Source organism: Osmia lignaria, chromosome 13, assembly GCF_051020975.1.
Source record: "Osmia lignaria lignaria isolate PbOS001 chromosome 13, iyOsmLign1, whole genome shotgun sequence".
Lineage (NCBI taxonomy): Eukaryota > Metazoa > Arthropoda > Insecta > Hymenoptera > Megachilidae > Osmia > Osmia lignaria.
Genome location: NC_135044.1, coordinates 1,633,932 through 1,646,068, shown reverse-complemented (window position 1 = coordinate 1,646,068; position 12,137 = coordinate 1,633,932). Strand labels below are relative to the sequence as shown.

Sequence of the window (12,137 nt, the reverse complement as noted above, 5' to 3'; positions counted from 1 at the left end):
TGCAGGTGGGGATGCAACACCCGCGATTTTCCTGCTATATAAAGGCAGATGCACCGTGTATTCTTGGTATCAGTATCGGTCGTCGTTAAAGGACTAAGGGACAGGACTAGCTCGCACGAAGAGTCCTCGCTATGAAGACGGTGGGTTCCGCGAACAGTCTTGAGAAATCGTTTCGCGTCAACGTCACGCTATCCTCCGAGGGAAACACGTTTTCGGCAGTCAGAATCCGAAATTTTTATTTACGTAACAGTGAAAGTGAAGAGGACTGTGACATTTGTGCGTGCGGGACGTTAACACGCACCGACGATTAATCATAATTCCGTCGTCCGATGACACATGTCCGTTCCGAGATTCCTTTGCAACCGAGATTAAATAAAATTGTCGTTTTAATATCAACAAATTTCTATACAACGTGACGGTTAATCACGTGGTACTCACGTAGTTAATCATATTCTACTTACGGGTTCGAGCATTGTAGACGGACCATACATAGTCTATTCTTAATCGTTACGTTGATAGAGTAGATAAATTTTTATAATTGAGCTTTAAAGTTGTCTCGTTTAGTTGTATAATTCAATGAGTACAACAGTAACCGGTGACTGACACTGAATTTTCCGTTCAGGCCACATCAGTTATCCCTGACTGACACTAAACTTTCCGTTCAGGTCGCGACAGTCACCGGTGACTGACAGTGTAAAATACAATATAAAACTAAAAAGATTACATTGTTTTAATTACATCGTTTTAAGTAATTACTTAAAATTTATTTATGGCATTGCTATACCATAATACCAGCGTACTTCTATTGTAAGCAGCGCGCGTACCCTGACAGGGATTTCCTTATAAATTCGCGTGGCAGTCAACGCGTTAAAAGGTCCGAGTTCGAGTCACCGACGTTCCAATCGGCAGATTACATGCCGGTTATGTAATATGGTCGTTGAGATGTTTTGCATAATGCTGATGTACCCTCCGATCAGGAACAGATCCAAGATCCTTGATTCGAGTTATAATTTATTCGTTCATATTGTTTTTTATAAAAAGATTGATAAAATATGTAGTAACGCAAGAATTCCACTTTGTGCAGATCCTCATCTTCGTGACAGCAATAGTGGGAGCTCTAGCAGCACCCCAAGTTAATCCAAATGACATCACAATCGTGAAACAAGAGGAATCGAACAATATTGGAGTAGGTGGATATCATTTTAGTTACGAACAAAGCGATGGCCAAAAAAGGGATGAAACTGGGGAATTGAAAAATGAGGGTACCGACGACGAATCGATGGATGTAACGGGTAGTTTTTCATTCACATCACCAGATGGCCATACTTACAGGTAAAACACTGGTAAAACTATTTCCTTTTTAATTGAGTTATATCATTGCTCTTGTTTTTCTACCCTACCCAAAGGTATAGAACTATATAACTACATAGAAACTCATAGAAACGCTATTTTATGAAAGTAATTGTCTTATTAAAGGGTTGATTACAAGGCCGACAAGGACGGATTCCACCCTACCATCAATCTTGTTTCCAAATAGAGAAGTATCAGAAGTGATGTTCCGTACTATTAACGTTATCTAGGATTTTGCGACCTTCGACACACGCCAATATAAGTGCATTAGTATATCTTAGAGACGAGGGTCTCTAGTATATCTTACACTTACCTTAAAATAATTCTGAGGCACGTGATTCACTGTTAAATATCCGTCAAACTATTGATCATCGATTCCAAATAATTTACCTCCCTTACAACCGTTCACCATTCTTTCTTTTCTTCTGGAAGTATTGAACTTAAGATAGGTGATTGTTATCCTGCGTTATAATGAAAGAAGCGCGTAAAATAGAATTGTTGTTCGACCCAGTAAAACCAAATTTTCAATAATATAAAATTTTCTGAAAAATCTACTTCGTTCATTTACATCGTTTAATTATGGCAACAGTATGAATTCTATCTTCAGTTGTGAAACGCGTGCCGATTTGTAAGGCAAGTTATACTATATAGTTTTGAGGAACTATTGTTAAACATTTTGAACGAGAGACTATTCAGGATCAATTATTAGAGAGGCGACGACGTAGCATTCATTAGCACGCCTTAAAATTCGCGTGAAAATGAGTAACGTTTTTATACATGTACCCTTATATATGCATAGTAAAACACCAATCGCGTAATAAATATATACATACATACACAGATCATGTTATGCGTTATAGATTTCAGACCTTCCTTCAGATCTCATATGTATAAATATGGTTAAATAATTAAAGCGAGCAGATAATGACAGTTTTTAGAAAAGGAATTAAATATACTAATAAGATTAATAATATAAATATAAATTAATAAATAATATTAAATAATTTATATATATATATATATATATATTTATTATTTAAATTAAAAGTAAGTGCTGGTAGTTGGTAGTTCAGCCAAGATTGGCGGCTGAATTCGACTTTATAAATCGACCGCTTCGCGCCAAATCGCGTCAGTATGGCTCCAGACATCAAAGGAGGAGGTTGTGTCTCACTGCCGGGCATAGCGCCATCTATACAAAGACGGCTGAAACTACTCAACGACTTACCGACTAGATTTCTTTAACAGGGCACACCAGCGCCATCTATAAGGTAATCACTGAAACTAATCGGTAAATAGTTTCCAGGATTCATAGTCGGTAAGTTGTTGAGTAGCTTCCACCGTTTTTGTATAGGTGGCGCTATGGTCGAATTTGATACCCCTTTCCTTTTGGCAGGAAATTTAATTTTGTATTTAAATTATAATCAAAATTTTAATTTGTAAACCAATTGTAAATTTAAAAAATTCGCGCTTTTACCTCTTCGACGTTTGCATAATTTTCTTATATTACAGTTGTTTTCAATTTAAATAACAAGTCATTATTTGTTTCTCTTAAGTATCTTTATTATTCAAATAAATTTTGAAGTATTACATGTATAAATACCATACGACACATATGTTAGGACGTCGTTCTTGTGTATCTCACTGACATCGTGTATACGTGTTAGCATCGTCGTTTTCCTTACAGTAATCCTACTTCATTAAATTATAATTATTTTACTATTTACAATATGTTGTATTATGTATTCTAATAATACTAATTAAAGGACGCATAATTAAAATTATACATAGCTCTAATGCATTGAATATTCAATTTATATTAAATAATATGATTTGCGATTAATATTTCATATTTAAAGAATGTCATCAAATTCATTATAAAGTTACTTTGTATCTAAATATTAGAAACAATTCAATCAATTTCATTAAAATAATTTTGCTATAGTATAAATCCAATTTTCTGTAAATCTATTATAAAAAATAAACAATTTTCATTCGATTTAAGGCAAAAGAAGGCAATCTTATAAAAAATATAGTATAATGACTACTATTAAAGAATTTTCATTATTCAGTTAATCTTGATACGATTAATATAGTATATCTAAAATATAAAATAATTTGTTACTTTATATTCCTTGTGTTGTTTTGAATATACATTATTCATATTGGATATACAATATTCGATAAAAATTTGAATTGCATTATTCAGTATACACAAGTACGTATTGTGTATAAAATTAATATATAAGCGTACTTTTTATACGCTATACTTTGTCATTAATTTTTAATAAAAACTAAGTTACGACAATACCGTAGTTCCACCCCAGGCATGTATTAAATTTAACGTTTTATTAAGTTTTGAACACCATTCTAATCTATCTTCCTTTGTATCGGCTGATAAAAGATGCCTGTGAATGATATGTAATTAGGAAAATTTAATTCTGTAATTTTTATATTTATAAAATATTTACCTAATTGTTGTTGTAGGCCCATTCCTAATCATGATTAGACTATCAGTGTCCTCAGGTTCCGCGGCTCTTGTTGCTTCCAATAAAAAGGTATGAGGACGAGCGCAAATATCTCGAGAAACTAATCCTACATTAGTTGTGGAAACACCTGTAATCATAAAAATTAGCGAATATACATTAAAGATAATAAAATATTATAAAGTTACATACTCTGTAAATCTAAGCTTCCAATAGGAGTCTTCTTTTGTTCATCATCAGGATACTTCCAATATGATAACGTGGAACCTTTCAATAAACACCATCTACGGTGCCAAGCACCAAAACCAGAGACATCCTCGAACATTGTAAGAAATCCTCTATGCTCAACTGTTACTGAAAGTTCACAGGAAACATGCATTTGTAATCGTCCTTCTAAAGGAGATTGCGATGGTACCTGCAAATTATTGTAAGAGATTTAATTATTTCAAATTGAATGATTTTTACTAAAAACTATCATGTTTACCTTGTTTAATGTAAATTGCTGACGATGTATTTCTCTCAGGCTAAAAATAACGTAACCAGATAATTGAAAAGCGGGAGATCTGACAGCAGATGGTCCTGCTGGACTTTGAACAGTTGGCATCACTAAACGGCTATCTTGTTTTAAGAATTTCTTTGGAGTTTTATTCACTAGCTACAAAATATTGAAATAGTCATTTAAATTGAATATTTCTACATAGAGATATAAACGTAGGATTGCTTACCTTTTTATTGCAATGATTGTTATTACTACTGCATCCACTGCCATTGTTAATATGATATTTAATTTCGTGTGGCAAAATTTCCGCTTGTGTTTGAAGCGAGTATACTTCAATGGTAATTTTAAAATCATTATACAAATCATTCAGTTTTAATGTTGATGGAAATCGAAGACACGAATCGCCTGGTTCTGCTACAACTACAGGAGTGGCAACCACGTTTTCCAAATGTCTCATTAAACAAACAAAATGAAGGCATGTATCTGCAACACGATTAAAATTAAGATGTATTCTCTTAAATTTTGTATTATTTACAAAATTAAATCGTTACTTACCTCTGCCCATGTTACGGTAATGATCTCGCTTAAGAGGTAAAGTGATAGCAGAAACTGTCAAAGAACCACTTTCTTGTACTTCCGGTGAGCCAGGTGTAACAGGTCTCAATGTACCTTCTACTTTCAATCGCTGTACTTCGTTTAATGCAGCTTGCCGTCTATGAGCTATAACGAATGTATTTATATTTATCACGTTATTTAAATGACACATAATTTAAAAAAATGTTTGATAATTACTAGCAACGAGTAACAGTCTTTCCCCTTCAACTTGCTCCCTTGAATCATTGAACTCGACAGTAGAAGTGCACAAGTTTAATGCTTGGCTAGCTTGGCCGATAATTGTTTGCTGCTTGCATACTTCATCTAGTAATCTTTTTACTTTTTCTTGTACCAAAACAGCTTCGTTTTTAACGTCAAGCTGTGTTACATTAGGAGGGGTATCAACCTCTTGCGTTCTCGATATTATACGTACTGGTGTTTTAGGCGTCTAAAATGAATTTTCGAAATCAATTAACTTCATAATTTTAGTATTGTATAATTACAATATTCAGTAAACATACTTGAGACTGTTGTCGTCTGTAAAAACTGACGGTGTGCAATAATGGTACACAATTATCGCCATCTACGATATAAGGTTCACCATTTTTCGGAGTTCCTGGAGAAACTTTCTTTATAGGTGAACGATACGATGCTCTTAAAATATAACATATAGTTTAATTTATACATTGTATTCAGATCACTGTTGCTATGATTTTGAAGTCTTACCCTTCGTTATATTTAAAGCTTGTCGATGCAGTGGACGGACTTTTACCACCTTTGTTTAACTTCGGTGGCGTCGGTCCCTCTTCTGTATGCATATTCATGTTATTTGCTTCTTGAAGTGCAAGACATTCGTCTAAATATTCATCCATTTCATCCAGTACTGAAATATCGGATGTGGTACTGTCCGGATCTGGTTCAATTGATCTCTAAAATTGTATCATTAATATATTTCTACTCAATTACTCTACTGTTATTTATAAAATACCTTCTTATTTAGAAAGGAATGTTCATTTACTACTCGTAAAATACTTCTACCAAGGCTGGTATTCAAGTCCCCGCTCTCTTCGTCGCTATCAACTTCAGTTCCATTGTCCTATATTAAGGTAAATGTACGTAATTAATATAATCTTTTACTGTATAACGATTCTATTGTTTTATAACATTATTTTACTGGTATATAGTATTCGGCTTCTGTCCCTGTTTCAGTGTCAGTTTTCTCATCTAAAGTAGCAGTTTCTGCTTCTGTACTATTGACGGTATATTCAGTATCAGTTTCCGTTTCCGTTGTATTATCAATTTCAGAAAGATTAGGATAGAGATGTCCAGGTTTAGGCGGAGCAACGCGGATACGTTTAATGTCAGAGATTACTTTCACTTGCTGTGTTTTTGGAGGGCTGCCTACAACTTTGAAAGATAAAAAGGTAACAAATGTATGTACAAAAAAAGATATAACGTTTATAATGTATACCTTGTCTTTTCATCGGTGAATTTTTGTTCTGATTTGGAGTTTGTATTGCTTCAGATTCACGCGTCTGTGGAAGCGGTGGTGGTGGAGGTGGGGCACCATGATCCTATGGAAATAAAGGTAATTTATTACCTTTTATTTCTATTATTTATCAATCAAATAATAAATGAAGCTTTATTTACAGGCGCTGGTGTTGGCTTTACTGGACAAACTGGAGAATTTTTAGGCGAATTTGATTTTCCTTCGCTACTTTCACTTGTCCTAATACAGGAACCGGCGGCTGCTTTTGCCATCTCCTTATTTCTATTGAAACGTGAACGCAACATATCCAATTCTCGTTGCCTTTCCAAATAAGTGTTGCGTAAAATATTATTCTCCAGTTCTTGGGTGTTTAAACCTTGTTCAAACTTTTCTCGACGAGCATACACAGCACTGCTAGGAATATCAGCTTTAGATTGCCCCTTTCCTACAAAAGAATCTTTAAATACAAACAAATATTTACCCTTCATCTATCGATGAAACTCAATTAAATTATACTTATATTTATAGAAAAAAAGAAATGAGAAGTACCTCCATTGTTTCCAACTCCTGGTGATGAACTATTCTTGTCTTTTTCTTGTAACTTTTTTGGAGGTATAGACATAGTAAGTGGTGCTTTCGGTAGTAACGGTGGTTCTCCTTTATTTCTCTCAAAAAGTGCCATCCTCTCGGAAAGCGTCATTTGCGTCGGATCTTTCGCTTTTGTTTCAGTATTTTTAGATTCAAACAACGAAGCTTTGCTTAACACTGAACCTGGGCTAGACTGGCCTGGACTCTTAGGAGAGCCATTACATCCAAATCTAGGCGCCAGTCTGGAGCCGCTTGTGCTAGGCATTCCATTTCGCGTTTTCTCTGGGGTGTTACAATTTTTGCTGTTATTCTTTGGAGAATCCTCTGCCCTTTTATCGTATCTTTCTTCGCGACGCGGAGATTCCTGATTACGCTGATAACGCTGCGGGGATGAACTCGACAAATCCGGATTTTTTTCCTGAGAACAAGCCTTATAGTCATATACAAGGCGACTATTGCTTTTTGTACGATTAAAGCCTTGAGACTCCTGTAAATATCATTTTTGTCTAACAGCTTTAATTTTTTGTAATATATGTATCTCTTTTCATACTCATTACTATCGATTTATAAGTACAGTTAAAAGCTTTAGTCATATACAATGAACAAACGATATTAAAAACATGGTAGAATTACTTACTAATGATTTCAATGTAGACTTATCCCATTTAAGTTGTTTCGTACAACTTACTTCTTCTTTTTTAGAATCAACTCCCCTGCTGTTCCTATTTCCTTGACTGTAACCACTTGTACTTGGCTGGGGTTCTGATGCACTCTTCACCTGTTCATTTAATTTAGCTTGTATCTTATCTGCTTTAGTTTCCATCGGTTTGGTCTGGAAAAATATCTACTATTACATAATTCTTAAAAATGTAATAATGTTTACTAATAATCAATGTACCAAAGTCGGATGCGAAAGATCATCTTCCCAATTATTAATAGTTGAAGCAAGAGCTGCTAATCTATCAAGCCTAGCTCCTCTTTTTACTGGTTTCTGTTCAATAACTTCTTCTTCCGCAGTGAACTTTTCCTCTGTTCTATGAATAGGTGAACTGAGTTCTCTACTACTGTCATCTATAAAAAAAATTCTTTCTAATAAAATAGCATGAAACTGAAGTAACTCTTATAAAACAATTGTGTTCATCTTTCACACATGAACTATAAGGAGTAAGATACATATATGTAACATGGTGCAGTAGTGTAAGAAACCAGTTTTAACCAATCTGTGTGGGTGTATCATGCAAACATAGCTTACCAGAATACAGTTTGCCAAGCCTTTGTAACTTTGATCTTACACTGTGGACTCCAATCTTTCCATTCTCTTTATTTTTATCTTCATTTCTTTCATTAATATTGTTCTTAATCACAGATTTTCTAGGTGATTTTATTGGAGACACGCTTTCTATTGATATTTTACCAGGAGATTTCGTTGGACTTTTAGATTTAGTAACTTTAAAATTATAAGATGAAATTTTTATTAGCATTTCACAGTACATTAAAAAATATTATTCCTCAACATTTAGTAAACAATAAACTACTAGTACCTGAAGCCTGAGCCAAAAGTGCATTTGCATCCTTTAAAGGACTGCGTCTTTTTTTAACATCATGGCCAGCATTTGACAACTGAGTATCTAATTTCTCTCTCCTTGCCCTAGCACGCTCCAACATTCTCTGTTTATTCAAATTAATTTATTATGATTAGAAAAAATATTAATAATACAATATTTAATTGTTAAAGGTAACATTATTCATGCAAACTAGTGGAAACAGTTTGTAAACAGGTAAAAGTACTGTTATAGGAGCATACTGCAATTAAATGTAATAGCCTTACCTGAGTGAAAGGGTCCATTGTATTGGTAAACGGTATTATCCTAATCCCAACCGACGCTTCAAGAAATTTTTTCTAATTTCGACAAGCACGTCGAGTGAATTCAATACACTGTATCAATAAATATCGGTACTGATATATTATTGAAAAATGATAATGCTCCTATTCCAAAGGTGGAAGTTATTTTCGACCGTTGAATTTAAACGCAACCGCCATAAGTAGTAAACGCGTACGAAACTAAAGTGACAGTTCGTATTTCCCAGTATTTTGTGTGGATATTAATTGCACGATAAGTGCGACAAATTCACACTGAATACTTTTCGACCAAATAATAACACTTTCACGCGTTAAAAGTAATACAGTTTATGAAAAAACTTATATGCGATTCAAACATGATAGAAAGTGTCGCATAAAACCAACCGAAGCTCTTCGTAGGATTGGAGCAACTTGGAGCAACTGCTGTGCCCTAAACATCATTAAATCTGCCTGCGAAGAGGGGCAGCGTACGTTTGTACAGGGCCATTTCAAATAAAGTCTTCTGATTGGTCAATGAAACAAGAAATCTTATATATAGTCAAAAGCTACAGAGGTTTCAATTTTTCTGTATAAAGTCTATGGGTCGTACATTTTAGCTGCGGGGTCCCTGACACCCCGATGCCATAATGTCGGTATGCAGTGGGGTCCCTGACAGTTCAAGATGATATCCGGTCGTATTTATTTATTTAAATCGTAAAATATTTGTTCAGGATAACGATAGATACGACCGGATATCATCTTGGGGTGTCAGGAACCCCGGTGACTCTCTCTGTGCACCGACAAAATATCATTTTGGGGTGTCAGGAACCTCTGTAACATGATTATATATTTAAAAATGATCAGCAATCTATTATTATAAAATTTTCTATTACTGTATATTAAAGGTAAAAGTACATTAATGGTAAACTGGTTTTTTAGAAAAATATTTTTATTACAAACAGTATTAATATCACTTAATACAAATACAAATTCTGCTGTAAATATTGTTAAAACATACATATTAACAAAATTGAAGTGTGTTTAGCCATTTGCTGGAATGTATCACATATTTTGTGAACGTTTCTCTTTTAAACATGAGATGATTCATCACCAGTATCAGCTGCCATAGCTTCACGATTTTCGTATGCCCAAAAACCATGGAATTCTATTAAAATACTAACCATTGTATCGCCTTGACCACTGAAAAATATAATTAAAATATAATTAAAAGATTATCTTTTTCCGATTTATAAGAAGTTGAATAATTAATTTACCATGACAATAAATCTTGCAATGTAATTTTACATGGATCTGCTGGTTTTACCATATCAAAGATCTCATCTTTTACGTCTTCAAACCTTACTGGTTCTTGACCATGCATTGTCATTTGTTCTTGTATAGCCTGTGCATACAAAAAAATTAATACTATATACTTAAGATTACAAAGAAGCTGCATAAATATTACGTTTCAACATACACGGAAAAAGTAATTAAGGCAGAAGGTATCAAGATAACCACGATTATTAATATCAAGAATTCTAAATAAATAATGTAAACTTTGTGGTTCGTGTCGATTTTCTAATGCTAAAACAAAGTCCAAATATGTTTTGTAATCCATTTCTCCCTCATAAGTTAAACATTCTTGAAACACTCTTTCCAAAAATACTCCAGTTAATGTTCCTGTGCCATATCTGTTAAAAGATTTTATAACATTGATTTAATTGTATAAAAACCTTAAATTTTATTAATATATGCAAATCACCCTGCAAGTTCTTCTTTGTTGAGCATTCCATTATGATCTCTATCAAGATTAAGATATTGCCCATAAACTTTAAGAGCAGATGGAGCTGAAAACCAATTTGCTTCTTGCAAATCTTTTGGTAAATCTTCATCTCTCAGTTCTAATAGATCATCTAGAAAGCTACATGCTAAAATATCTTGAATTCTAACTCTGCCAGTTCTAAGAGGATCAAGAAAAAATAAGAATTTTCTGACTGCTGTACAAACATAAAATGAATGGAAAGATTTCTCAAGTCCTTCAAGCTGGGGCAAAGTTGGTATTAATTCTAGGATATAGTTTTCTAAATCCTGTAAGAAATAAAAATAAACCATTGAATTCTTTTATCAGTTACAATATATTGTAGCAATTAAATTAATATATAATAATGAAACTTACTGATTCTCTGAGATATCCTTGACCAGTAACATCGTATAAAGAAAGACCAATTCTTGTTTGATGCAACCAAACTTTTCTCATAACATAATTAAATAATGCCATAATGCTAATCCTGCCATGAGGATCACCCTGCTGTAACTTAGCAAATACAACAGCAGTGAAATATGGATTGCATTTTGCACCAGCTAATTTACCCACTTTCTTGAAATCTTCATAATTTATTAACTGTTCTTCCCCTGATAAAGGTGGACTATGATGTTTATCTAATAATACCCATAATGCTTTAAGTTCGTTATTATCAAGTAACTGTCGCGAACGTCTTTGCAAAAATAAAGCTCGTGTTTCTTCTCGTAACTTTTGCGGCAGAATCTCATCTTCTTTAGGTAACTAAAATACGTACAAATACATTAAATCATGTTTCCAAATAGTTTTTGGTAAATTTAACCTACCTTGAAATAAAATTTAGGAATGACTTTATAAGTTAAGTCTTTGTCTTTAGCTTTGGTGCCTTTCCATTGTTCATATATTTTTTGAAAGTATTCGTCTTCTTTTTTTTCTTTTTCTTCTAATTGTCCTTCTGCTATAAAATACATGATATACATTTTTATTAAATAATAACAAAACATACATTTATTAATCGGTAACTGTAATTAACAAGTGGATATATACTTACATTTACCCGATACAATGCATTTTCGAAGTATCGTTTCCAGTTCCATTTGTTTTTGGTTTGAGTTTTGAATCTCTAATAATTAAGATTAGATATACCGCAGTTCACCAGAGTCTATAACTGCGACGCGCAGGTTGGAAGAGGGTGGGGGAACGCAGCGAGCTCTCTGCTAATCGCTTTCCACTTCGTTTGGGAGTATCGCCAATCAGGGCGAAGATGCGTACTGGAGAAGCGCAAAGAACGAAAACTGGTCTTTTCACAGTTATGGACTCTGGTGAACTGCGGTATAGATATAGTCATTATATAAACATCGACTACAGATCCAACAAGACTGGACATGCTTGTATTCTATCACAGCTCTTTTGATGGTAGGAATTAAGATTAACCCCCTGTGGCTCGGGGGGATCAGAATACGGCCACGGTAACCCCTGCCTGTCGTAAGAGGCGA

The 12,137-nt window shown here is 33.9% G+C and overlaps 3 protein-coding genes across 6 annotated transcripts; 1 reads left to right on the top strand and 2 right to left on the bottom strand.

The window, feature by feature from the left end:
- Positions 1–4: 4 nt before the first annotated feature.
- On the top strand, positions 5–2,195 carry CPR28 (cuticular protein 28). Its single transcript, XM_034320756.2, has 3 exons — positions 5–140; positions 1,085–1,332; positions 1,477–2,195. Exons 1-3 carry the CDS (start codon positions 132–134, stop codon positions 1,535–1,537), a joined length of 318 nt encoding a protein of 105 aa, XP_034176647.1. The 5' UTR covers positions 5–131; the 3' UTR covers positions 1,538–2,195.
- Positions 2,196–3,370: 1,175 nt separating this feature from the next.
- On the bottom strand, positions 3,371–9,293 carry LOC117602559 (anillin-like). Of its 4 annotated transcripts, none has more exons than XM_034320751.2 (19): positions 8,832–9,293; positions 8,545–8,671; positions 8,256–8,450; positions 7,902–8,074; positions 7,641–7,835; positions 6,965–7,490; positions 6,577–6,872; positions 6,398–6,500; positions 6,101–6,327; positions 5,915–6,022; positions 5,653–5,855; positions 5,448–5,580; positions 5,125–5,374; positions 4,888–5,052; positions 4,559–4,815; positions 4,318–4,488; positions 4,026–4,248; positions 3,819–3,963; positions 3,371–3,755 (listed from the first exon to the last, which is right to left on the bottom strand). In XM_034320751.2, the coding sequence occupies exons 1-19, from the start codon at positions 8,847–8,849 to the stop codon at positions 3,647–3,649; spliced, it is 3,624 nt and encodes a 1,207-aa protein (XP_034176642.2). In that variant the 5' UTR covers positions 8,850–9,293; the 3' UTR covers positions 3,371–3,646. The 4 variants fall into 4 exon arrangements, with proteins under 4 accessions (XP_034176642.2, XP_034176641.2, XP_034176643.2 ...); XM_034320750.2 differs by having other exon boundaries at positions 3,374–3,755; positions 6,101–6,333; positions 8,832–9,292; XM_034320752.2 differs by having other exon boundaries at positions 3,377–3,755; positions 6,101–6,333; positions 6,577–6,860; positions 8,832–9,292.
- A 529-nt stretch (positions 9,294–9,822) lies between these two features.
- LOC143305991 (serine/threonine-protein phosphatase 2A regulatory subunit B'' subunit gamma-like) lies at positions 9,823–11,881 on the bottom strand. Its single transcript, XM_076691524.1, has 7 exons — positions 11,693–11,881; positions 11,469–11,599; positions 11,020–11,406; positions 10,606–10,931; positions 10,321–10,534; positions 10,118–10,245; positions 9,823–10,043 (listed from the first exon to the last, which is right to left on the bottom strand). Exons 1-7 carry the CDS (start codon positions 11,736–11,738, stop codon positions 9,932–9,934), a joined length of 1,344 nt encoding a protein of 447 aa, XP_076547639.1. The 5' UTR covers positions 11,739–11,881; the 3' UTR covers positions 9,823–9,931.
- Between the last annotated feature and the right edge of the window lie 256 nt (positions 11,882–12,137).

Coding starts and splice junctions, on each gene's coding strand:
- LOC117602559 (XM_034320750.2), bottom strand. Junction 7,491..7,640: donor AGTCTACATTGAAATCATTA/GTAAGTAATTCT, acceptor TGATATTTACAG/GAGTCTCAAGGCTTTAATCG. Junction 5,375..5,447: donor ACAGACGACAACAGTCTCAA/GTATGTTTACTG, acceptor AATTCATTTTAG/ACGCCTAAAACACCAGTACG.
- LOC143305991 (XM_076691524.1), bottom strand. CDS start 11,738: ATGGAACTGGAAACGATACTTCGAAAATGCATTGTATCGGGTAAAT. Junction 10,932..11,019: donor AAGGATATCTCAGAGAATCA/GTAAGTTTCATT, acceptor TATTTCTTACAG/GATTTAGAAAACTATATCCT. Junction 10,246..10,320: donor GCCTTAATTACTTTTTCCGT/GTATGTTGAAAC, acceptor TTGTATGCACAG/GCTATACAAGAACAAATGAC.
- CPR28 (XM_034320756.2), top strand. Junction 1,333..1,476: donor CCAGATGGCCATACTTACAG/GTAAAACACTGG, acceptor GTCTTATTAAAG/GGTTGATTACAAGGCCGACA.